Here is an 11,375-nt window from a genome sequence, read left to right as displayed (position 1 = left end):
TTCAGTCAACGCGCTTCAATGACGACAACAGCACGCCCAGCACTTACTACGAGACTCTGTCGCATTGCCTAAATAATAGTTGAAAATCGATGGCATATAATACCAATCACTAGAGCGCGTTGTACAATTCCCTGACTTGACTTTCGGACCGACCACCACCTCAATTTGGACAACAATTCATTTTCGCTTTTCATTCAATTTTCATTCCCTTTTTCTTTTGTGTTTTCCGCACACGTGTTTCTGTTCCTCCCCACACACTCACACACATACACACTTTACTTCGGCAGTGACTTTTTTTTTGGGTTACATTGAAAAAAAAGTACTTCGACTGCCAACCAAATCCCACTACGACCTCTAATTTGACCAATTGACGGAAAATTAATTGCGCTTAAAATTAATTAACAAAACTATGCATATTTTTTTAACGTGAAACGAGCGTGTTATTCGTCCATCTGATTTTATAGTTGATTGTGTTTAAGTAAATTAATTGAGCTATTTATGTTTTTGTGCTTCGATCCAAATTCAATTTGCGGTAAGTCGTGTGTTTTTGGCGGGAAGCAGGCTCCGAATTTCATTCTCTCCCTTTCCTTCTTTTGGCGCCAAAATGAATGAAAATGTTGGGCAACATTTCTGTCCGACTGTAAGGGGAGCTAGCTAACAGTGGCTGTTAACCTGCACCTGTTGAATGGGAAGAGAGCTTACATACCGTGCTCTGTCTGTTAACAGACCTGCTCCCATAGAAAAGGAAGAGAAGAGAACTTACATTGCCAATCCCAAATAACAGATGTTTACATATTCTATGCTGGCAACAATCCAACCACTTTCGGAAAAAGTTCGATCTGTCGCCTCCAATGGCTCTCAACCTCTCTCACACACTCTCTTGTGATCTTCTGATCTTGTGAGTTTTGTTTTGTTTTTGGTTCTCTCCTCTCGGTTCATTGACCCAGCAACAACAACGCTCGGGCGATTTTCTCCCACTCGCATTCATCGCGCATACAGTTAGGATTTCCAGTGGTCGTTCCAGGTATATCGATGTACCAACATCCCTAATGGGAGACCAGGCCAGGCCGCCTTGCCCTCCCGAGAGCTGCGTTCAGTTGCCTTCGAGAAGTCATACTTAAAAGTGGTAGCCCCGAGGAAAGCTTAAGTTTCGCACGATCTATTCTGACGCAACCACGTCCCCTACCATCAAACACGCACACACACGTACACACAGAAGCAAACACGAACCATTTATATACTGATATATAAACTGACATACATATACACCTTTGATCCACTGTGTAGATCACAATTTAAATGCCTTTCGTCGAGAGATTTCAACAAATACGTAATTTTGTTATGAACGTCTGTCTCGTGGAGGCCATCCAATTCGTCCAGGACTTAACGCATGCCATTTGCTTGGACTTTCAGGGATTGTTCAACCTCAAGTAGAGATCCCCGAGCGATCTCCCCTCGGTAAGTCTCGCCAAAAAGAGTGAAAGTGATGGAAGAAATCAAAAAGACAGTGAAATTACTGTTTCTGTTCGTTCTTTGCCTCTTCTCCGCCTCTGTCTGCTTGTCTGCTGCTTTCACATCATTTCCGTTTTATGTGATCTCGCTGAAGGGAAGGAGGCAAACCTCATGGCAGGTCATAGCCTGCCACAGTCGTCTTGAGAGGTTAGGTTCTTCACCAGAAACAAGCGAATCTGCAAAAAAGGGAATTGAATATATATTATTTAATGATTCTGTTTTTTTCTGATTATACAAAATAATTAAAACGAGTTAGAGCTGAAAATTTGGAAAGAAGTTTGCTAAAATATCATCTGATATTTATAAAAAATAGAAAAGGTAAATGAGGAGAAAAAACGAGTAGCTTAGTTCTAGTTTCAATTTGCAATCGAAATAAATACACCATTTATTTATTTATTTTGTTTATGACAGAGCCTCAACCATTAACCAAAAATCCAAGTTTAAACAAGTTGTAAGACCCAATAAATGGAAATGTGTCGAAGATAGCGGCTAAGTTTGTCTGCTTATTATGCTAATTTTTATTACATCTCCACACTTATTCAATAACTAATTTAATAAATATATTTCTCCTCCAATTAATAACCTAGCACTCCATATTTTTCATTTCATATTTCATTCGCAGCTCTCCTCATCAGTACACCAGTACACCAAGTTAACACAAAAATTTCCTTCCATTACGCAACCCCCACGCACGCATCGCACATCGCTGACCAGGAACGCATCGACCAACTGGAGAAAGCCCATTAGAAACCCCCCTGAGACGGACATTTTGATTGGTTTTAAAAACTAAACGACTTTTCGAAACACCCACACACGCACACCAACACGCACACCCACAACTATTGACCTCTGACCCTCGAATCTCTGGTAGACCACCGAACACCGACAAGCAACCGCCGACAAGAACGATGCTCTCCTGTGCCTCATTCAACAAACTGATTTACCCCACGGCCGCAGAAGTGTCCGCTGTGGCCAGTGGCAAGTCGTCCGCCGTGGCCGTGGATGGCGGTGGTGCCATCGGCATTGGGTCCCTGGCCAGTCTGCAGGCCCTGCCATTGGCTACCTCGGCTGGAAGCGGGGCACCCAGCGAGACCCAGAGCGAGATCTCGTCGGTGGACAGTGATTGGAGCGACATACGTGCCATTGCACTGAAGCTGGGCGTACAAAATCCAGACGATCTGCACACGGAACGTTTCAAGGTTGATCGACAGAAATTGGAGCAGTTGATAAAGGGTAAGCCTGCTCGGAATGCTCCCCAGCTCCAATTCCTACACACTGTAATTGTAATTGTAATATATTTCCAGCGGATAGCGCCGTCGATGGCATGAATGGGGCTGAGTATTTCTTTCATGATGTAAGTGGAGACTTCAAACTATGATCTATAGAATAAGTCCCTGAAAATAAGTTGATTTACTTTAGATAAGATCTTAAACTGAAGAAATATTCAATCAGTAGTTTAAAAAAAACTATTACATTGAATATGTAGCTTAGCTTCTGAGATCCTTTTGGATAAGACTTGTATACTAACAGAATTGAGTATCTTCTTCTGTATCCTCTTGCAATTATACTCTTTTAATTTCTGTACCATTTTCTAGAAAATGGCTGAAAATATCCCCTTAGCAGTGCCCCCTTTTTAGATTTATTCGATTTGATTTTTTATACAATGCATAAATATATTTATTGTAGATCGTTGCCCCTCTTTATTAGCCTCTTTACTGGGTACTCATTGTCATAATACAATTGACTCATTGTCCATTCAAGCGCAATCAATGACATACAGAAACCGAATCTAAAAACATATATTTATATATTTATTTATTTATAATGTTAAATTGATATGCCAAATTAATTTTAATTTGCACACATTTTTAATTTAATTGATTTCACATTTAACATTCTTTTGGAATTCTTTGAAAAAATAGAGAAACTCTAGAGTTCATTAAAAGGGATTTGCTTTAGATGTCATAATATGACTGAGCTTCACTAAAATCTAAAACCTTTAGCGTGCGAGCAAAATTTTTAAGTTTCAATGGTTGTTTTGGTTTTTTGGTAAATCGACATTGCAGTGAATAACGCCAAAATTTTGTAGTAGCATATGATTAAGGGGAACCTGGGAAACTGATTTTTGACGGACAATACCAATTGTAATTATTTTTTAATAGATCATGAACACCACAGATACGTATGTAAGCTGGCCTTGCAGACTCAAGATCGGCGCCAAGAGCAAGAAGGGTAAGAATATAACAGAATTTCCCACCATGGAGTGTCTTTGTATTAAGTGTGTGTCCCTTGCCAGATCCCCATGTACGGATTGTGGGCAAAGTGGAGCAAGTGCAGCGGGCCAAGGAGCGCATACTGGGCAGCCTCGACTCGAGGGTAAGCTAAAGCGCAGCGATGAGGCACCAGCTACAACCTTCTAAATGTTTTCTTTAACGCTTGGCAGGGCACTCGTGTGATCATGAAGATGGACGTCAGCTACACGGACCACTCCTACATCATTGGACGGGGCGGCAACAATATCAAGCGCATCATGGACGACACTCACACCCACATCCACTTCCCCGACTCGAACCGCTCGAATCCCACTGAGAAGTCCAATCAGGTGTCGCTGTGCGGCAGTCTGGAGGGTGTCGAGCGGGCCCGGGCCTTGGTGCGTCTCTCCACCCCATTGCTCATCTCGTTCGAGATGCCTGTGATGGGTCCGAGCAAGCAGCAGCCGGATCACGATACGCCGTACATCAAGATGATTGAGAGCAAGTTCAATGTGCAGGTCTGTCCATCCCCAGAAACTCGTAGTGCCTCTCATTTGCTGACCACTCCACGTCGATCGCCCCCCTTCTAGGTCATATTCTCAACACGGCCCAAGCTGCACACCTCGCTGGTCCTCGTAAAGGGCTCCGAGAAGGAGTCGGCCCATGTCCGTGACGCCACTCAGCTGCTGATCAACTTTGCCTGTGAGAGCATCGCGGTATGTTTTGATCCATTTCACTTGAGCAAGGGCAGAACGGTGACTGATTATACTTGATTGATCTTGATTGTTGCAGAGCCAAATCCTCGTCAACGTCCAGATGGAGATCTCTCCGCAACATCATGAGATCGTCAAGGGCAAGAACAACGTGAATCTGTTGAGCATCATGGAGCGCACCCAGACCAAGATCATATTTCCCGATCTGAGCGACATGAATGTGAAGCCGCTGAAGAAGTCGCAGGTGACGATCAGCGGACGCATCGACGATGTCTACAAGGCGCGACAACAATTGCTTGGCAATTTGCCCGTAGCATTGATATTTGACTTTCCCGACAACCAGAACGATGCCTCCGAAATAATGAGCCTCAATACCAAGTACGGTGTCTACATCACTCTGCGACAGAAGCAGCGACAAAGCACACTGGCCATAGTGGTCAAGGGCGTGGAGAAGTTCATAGGTAAGCGGAATATCGAATGATTTTAAATTAGTAATAAGTCATACACCAATGTTCTCTCCAGAGGAGTATCCTTTGGAAAGAGCAGTTAATTATAAATCAATGTTTAAGGGATTCTTTCTTAACACCTTTTTACTTTTTTTTTTTATGATGTTGAAATAATCTTTTTCAACCTTCTTTAAGATAATTTTATGAGCTTCTATCTCTTAGGCTAGGACCGAAAAAAGGTTGGCAGTATTCACTTTTAATTATAAGATATTGCATAAATATTTTTTTTTATATTAGCTGATCATAAATCACCTTTGATATATATATACATATTACAAGAATCTTTGAGCTCTTCCAGCTCGAAATCATTTTGAAGTTTCAGTTGAATACAGACGACACTTAATTAACGAGCTATCTGCTCTCACATAATTTCATAGATCGTTTTTAAAATAAAGAAAGATACTTCTATGTATGAATATCAAAATTTACACCAAATGAGTGTCAGTGGAAATTAATTCTATGTAATATGCCTTTTAAATAAATCAGATGCACATCTTGTATCGAATTCTGAATAGTTTATAGATGAGATCTACAAAATCTTTGATAGGATAACTTCTTTATTTGATTTCCATTTTATGACCCACTTATGAATCAGTGAACTATTATTTATTGGTATCTAAAATATCCTTCAGTTGTGCTGATGATGATACTATCATTCAATGTTGCAGTGGATCCGTAAAAGTGGATCAGTGGAGCATTGTAGTACTGAATAATTGCAAAATTCCTCAGAGGAAGATCTGTCTATTATCGGTATATTATTTGTAGTTCCATTACTGGTCATTACTGCAAACAACATTATCATAGGTGATCATCAGCATCGGATCCTGCTAATTCTATTCCACTTACTCTTTGCAGACAAGATATACGAGGCGCGCCAGGAGATCCTTCGCCTGGCCACGCCCGTTATAAAGCCGGAAGTGCCCGAGCACTACTTCATGCCCAAGGACAAGGACCTCAATCTGGCCTACCGCACACAGCTGACGGCCCTTCTGGCCGGCTACGTGGATAGTCCCAAGACGCCGTCGCTGCTGCCGCCGGCACTCACGGGCCAGCTAACGCCGTACGCCAACAACAACCATCTGCTGCTCAACGCCAATGCGGCGGTGGGTGGCCTGACCACGCCCACCGGCATCTGTGCGCCCACCCAGAAGTACATGCAGTTGCATAACAGCGCCTTCCAGCACCAGCAGCTGCAGGGTCAGGTGCAGGGACAGGTGCAGGGACAGGTGCAGGGGCAGGTGCAGGGGCAGGTGCAGGGCCAAGGACGTCCCGTGCCCAACCACAACAACAACTATCTGCAGGTTCCGGTTCCTGGCACAGTTAATGCGGGTGCGGGGGCTGTTGCCAATGGGGGCATGCTGAAGCCACCCCCTCCGCCCTCGTCGGGCGCCGGGGTCGGAATGAATGTCTCGCCGAGGAACAGCTGCAGCCAGAACACGAGCGGCTACCAGAGCTTCAGCAGCAGCACGACCTCCTTGGAGCAGTCGTATCCGCCGTACGCCCAGCTCCAGGGAGCGGTGTCCTCCACCTCCTCGACGGGCTGCGGCAACCGGGCGCACTACTCGCCGGACTCCACCTACAGCAGCGAGGCGGGCAGCATTGGCGGGGCCGCTCGTCTCGGGCGTCGCCTCAGCGACGGAGTGCTCCTGGGCCTGGGCAACTCCGGAGGCGGCGGAGCCCACCTGCTGCCTGGGAGCGCGGAGAGCTATCGCAGCCTGCACTACGACCTGGCAGGCGGCGGAGGCGGTAAGCACCAGCACCAGCAGCAGCAGCAGCATGCCACGCATCGCGCCTTCGACTTTGACATGAAGCGCGCCCTGGGCTTCAAGGCCATGGAGCGGACTCCGGTGGCGGGGGAGCTGCGCACCCCCACTCCGGCCTGGATGGGCATGGGCCTCAGCTGCACCTCTCCAGCTCCAATCGAGACTGTGGACGACAACGGGGCTGCTGGCGGGGGTCAGGGCTGGCGCATGCCCCCACCTCCGCCCGGACTCAGCTCTCCGTACGGACTGAGTGCCACAACAGGACTGCTGGACGCCACGCCCGTGAACCGCCGGATGCAGCTGTCGCAGCACAAGGACATCCAGACACTGCTCACAAGTCTCGGACTGGAGCATTACATCAGTGAGTATAGGGTGGAGTGGGGTAGCCATATGTAGGACGGGATACACGTAGTTTATCTCAGTTTTCGGGAGAGATAATCAGTTTAAATTTGATAAACAGGCGTGGAAAATGCATGCTAAACGTACTGGATTCGTATGATCGGATCCGCATATCAGAAAGAGTCCTTAAGAGTCAAGAATTCAATGATACGAAATGCAGAAATACAGCACCTTAAATGAACTTCTTTCAAGATTGTTGCGAGTAAAAACAGATACAATTTAAATTGAGAAACAAACGAAATACCCACTCGATACGATAATACGGGAATTAAGAATTATTGGAGGTTTATATTGCTGTCTAAGCCATGATATATGTATATATATAAGAGTAAAAATTCAGACCTATTGATGATCTGGTAAGCAATTTTATTGGCAAGTTACATGGGGATTAGAGACAGCCTCCACTTGTTTCTATAATACAATCTATGTGCTTGTGTCCTTGCAGAGATTTTCGTGCTCAACGAAATCGATCTGGAAATGTTCACCACGCTGACCGAGGAGAATCTAATGGAGCTGGGTATCACGGCATTCGGAGCCCGCAAGAAGCTGCTGGCGGCCATACACACGCTGCTGGCCAACGAAGCGGCCTGCAGCAGCATGCCCAGCAGCAGCTCCTCGCAGAACTCCTCATCGCCGCGGTTCTCCGGCAGTGCGGCACCAGGCGCAGAGCGCCGTCCCTCCAACCAGTGGTGATCGATGATCCACAATCCACTCCCCCCTAATTCTATTTATTATTCAGTCACACCATCATCCATTAGTCATATTATTCTTTAGTTATTTTTTTTTTTTTCTGCATGCAAACTATTCGTTTATTGGGTAATTCCAGACTAAGCAAAACAGATCGGAGACCAATCCGGAAAATGTTAAAACAAAAAAATGTTGAATACCTTTCAGAGCTTTCCCTTGAATGCACACACACACACAAACACACAGATTGGCCTTGACCTTGACTTATACTCGTTTTTGTACTCAAATTCCAAGTTGCAAAGTGCGCAGAGGGCTCAGGGCGGAAAGAGTATTCGGGAGTTTGCTGCAACACCCACAATTACCTATTTTTAACCGATTTATTTATTCCGAAACTATTTATAGCAACCAACAACATCAAACAAAAACATATTGTGAATTATTTATGAAATCTAACTAAACGAAGTCCCCCCTATTGTAAGAAATGAATTTATGTAAATTAGCTGAAAACGAAACAACAACAAAACAAAAACACATACAAAAATAAGAAACGGAAACACTTGTCCTGTATCGAGTGATCCAATAAGCTGCCACGCGCACACATTTCATATGAATAAATTGATGTCTTGGAAAAGCAACGATGAATCTTTTATTTTTATTTATTGTGTAAAAATATACATAATATATTTATCATATATATCGCTTTGGTATGGAAATTTTGTAGTTAATTTAAATAGTTTCTGAGCTATTCTGCGCTGGTCTTCCAGCTAAACTTCGAACCAAAATGATGCTTGCATTTTTTAATCTCTTGGTTATCTAACCAATTTTGATACATTTTTGTGTTAAATATTTTACATTGTCCAGTCCATTATGGACCCTTTTGCAAGCCAACTCTTAGTTTGAACTCCTTTCTCGGATGGTGAATGGTGCGGAGCCCATTGCCACTTGGCCTCCGGGATGGGGCTAATGACTTTATTGTCTCCAGTTGTCTGCATAATTTGTATTGCATTATTCCCATCGTCGTCGTCGTCGTCGTCGTCGTCGTCGGCAGAGTTCAAGGAAGCTCTGCCAAGAAAAATACTCGTATCCTGAGGCAACAAAATCTAATGTGTGCTGTCCCTACACGGAGCGGTGTCTGCATCTAAAGGAAGGAACAGACAGGGGGCTGGGGACTGGGGGCTGAAGGCGTGGCTGGGCTAATGAACTGGAAATGTTTTGCTCCAATTGTAGGGATGGATGCCGCTTCTGCTGCTGCTGCTGCTGTACTGCGGTCATCAGCATAATTGCAAATTTTTATGATTATGACATTTTGGGGCCGTAAGTGTTTCTGCCAATGCCAATGGGAACTTATTCCAGTGCCCATCTCGTCCGTTGTCTGGTGGTCATTTACATGTACGATGCTCCACTTGAGGCTCGGTTCGAGTGGGCTTTTTGGAACTTTTTGGCAGGCACTTTGATTTACAATTATGCTGGATCCCAATCGGGAGTCTTTTCCCAGCCAGCAAGACGCCTGCTGTGGTCATTCCTGGCCATGCATCAAAGTTGGTCCAGAATTGTAAAGATAATTGCATGTAATTGTACTGGAATTCAGATTTACGATGCTTTTATGGTTGATTTTATGCAGTAAGGATATTATGTGTTTTTAGTTGTGGGGATAAAAAGCCATCAACTCCTTCTTTTGAATTGGTTTCCATCCAGATACATTTCTAGATTTAAAATAAGAATTCACATTGTGCAGCATATGTATAAAGCAGTGCACACGAAGGGGAACTGTGGTGAATTTCTTAATTTACTTCTGGAGGGGCACTGAATAAAGCAGTTCAAGCAGTTCATGTTTCTGTTGCGTATGAAATGTGAAGGAGAAAAATTTACAGAAACCAAGGTAGTAAATCAATAAAATACAGTTACATGAACACATTAAACAAAACATTGTTATTCTTGAAAGCAGTTTTTCTGCCAACATACTTCCCCTTTATAAATTTAAGGCAGTTTTGAGGGGTGGAAATCGTGGTGAATTAATAGTAAACCTCGGGAGGGGAAACAATAGTTTAACAAGCAGTTTAAATACTTATCTGTCTCTGATCATCAAAAAGATTGTCTATAAACATCTTCCCATATCAGTCTCTGTCAGAGAAGAGCAGAAGAAGAAACTTCTCTTTATGAACTTGGAGCTTTTCTTGGAATAGTAACTGTTCAGAACAGAACCCCTCTGAATAGCTGCTTGCCAAATCGCAGCCAATTATTTCCCTACATCGGCATACTTTTTTTGTTACAAATTTGTATTTTTGTGTGAGCTTTGCTTGCTCTCTCTAAGCTCGCTCTTCGTTATCTACCTCAAGGCATGACTCACTTGCAATTTGGATATCATTAAAGAACATACAACGCATCGGATTTTTTTCTTCTTCGCCGTAAATACATAAATGTATTTATAAATTTAAAAATAAAATGATTGATCAACTATTGACACCACCACCGAGAGGTTTACATGTATTTTGACAAATATATGTACTAATAAATATTTTTTGTAATTGTCTGTTGATTTTTTCTTAATTTGAAACTGCGTATTTGTTTATTTTTCTATTGTTTAAAAAAAATATCAACAAAACCGTACTATTCGGTTTGCATATTACCTTGTTTCGCGCATCATTAGAAGACTTGCAATTACCCGTATCACTGCCCACTTGTACTGTTTATGTACATACATATCTATGTACGAGGCTATACACAGGCTCGATCCTTAATCAGGCAAATACATCTCGGCGAGCAAAAGGGAAAACAGGGTCCGAGAATGGTGGCTATCCAGTGGTTGGCCATCATTTGATTGAGGCGCCTGCCAAGTGGTGTAATACGCAATTGGATTGACTATATCCTGCGGCAGCCCTGCGGTTGCCACAAAAGATTCTCCGCTACCTGTGCCACCCCGAGGAAGCGAATGCGCCGCACTGCAGTTCAGTGGTTACCGAGCGACGATAGCTGCAGCGGCAGCGCCAAGCTCTGTCCCCTTATGAAAGTCGCTCGTCGTACCATACTAATGAGATCTGCAAGGCAGCATAAAGCTCAGTTAAACTCTTATTGGAGGTACGGTAGGTACAAAATCGAGGGATCGACTAAAAAACCTGTCAGATTTTCTTGAAATTTCCTCAATAACGGCAATAACACTCATTATTCGCGTAAACAATAATCATACAGTCTGAAAGAGCTCACCTACCCTAACCCACGGAGGGGAAACAGAGCTATCAGTCGCTATAAACAATGCTGGTGTTGGCTTTTCCACCACATTTGGCACTCTCCCTTCATGCAACTGACACACTTTGCTCTCTCTTATTGCCTTTCTGTCTCTCTATTTACTTACTCCCCCACCGGTGGTCGCTCTCTCGTCGTGCTTCGTCTTGGCTTCGTCCTGCTTCGGTTCTCATGTGCTCTGGTTCCCCATTCGCAGGCCATCGAAGGATATGGGGACTCGGACTCGTGCGAAATCTCTGCCTAGGACTCGATGCTACGCGAGGCGACTCGGGCTCGCCGTCTGCTGCTGCAGTTTACATTGCG

The 11,375-nt window shown here is 44.0% G+C and overlaps 2 protein-coding genes across 3 annotated transcripts; both read left to right on the top strand.

The window, feature by feature from the left end:
* Positions 1-2,224, top strand: LOC111071764. The gene is made up of 3 exons (XM_022363272.2): positions 1-532; positions 1,288-1,458; positions 2,135-2,224. The coding sequence occupies exon 2, from the start codon at positions 1,300-1,302 to the stop codon at positions 1,432-1,434; it is 135 nt and encodes a 44-aa protein (XP_022218964.1). The 5' UTR covers positions 1-532; positions 1,288-1,299; the 3' UTR covers positions 1,435-1,458; positions 2,135-2,224.
* On the top strand, positions 2,141-8,467 carry LOC111071763 (protein bicaudal C). Of its 2 annotated transcripts, XR_005968261.1 has the most exons (10): positions 2,141-2,745; positions 2,817-2,866; positions 3,675-3,744; positions 3,809-3,888; positions 3,956-4,282; positions 4,355-4,480; positions 4,557-4,938; positions 5,839-7,107; positions 7,207-7,501; positions 7,591-7,683. XR_005968261.1 is itself a non-coding variant. In XM_022363270.2 (9 exons), the coding sequence occupies exons 1-9, from the start codon at positions 2,421-2,423 to the stop codon at positions 7,836-7,838; spliced, it is 2,877 nt and encodes a 958-aa protein (XP_022218962.2). In that variant the 5' UTR covers positions 2,141-2,420; the 3' UTR covers positions 7,839-8,467. The 2 variants fall into 2 exon arrangements, 1 of the variants encoding a protein (XP_022218962.2); XM_022363270.2 differs by lacking the exon at positions 7,207-7,501 and having other exon boundaries at positions 7,591-8,467.
* Positions 8,468-11,375: the final 2,908 nt, after the last annotated feature.

This window comes from Drosophila obscura, unplaced genomic scaffold (genome assembly GCF_018151105.1).
Source record: "Drosophila obscura isolate BZ-5 IFL unplaced genomic scaffold, ASM1815110v1 contig_46, whole genome shotgun sequence".
In the NCBI taxonomy this organism is placed as follows: Eukaryota; Metazoa; Arthropoda; class Insecta; order Diptera; family Drosophilidae; genus Drosophila; species Drosophila obscura.
The sequence above is the reverse complement of the archived record's forward strand: the minus strand, read 5'-3'. Positions and strand labels throughout refer to the sequence as shown.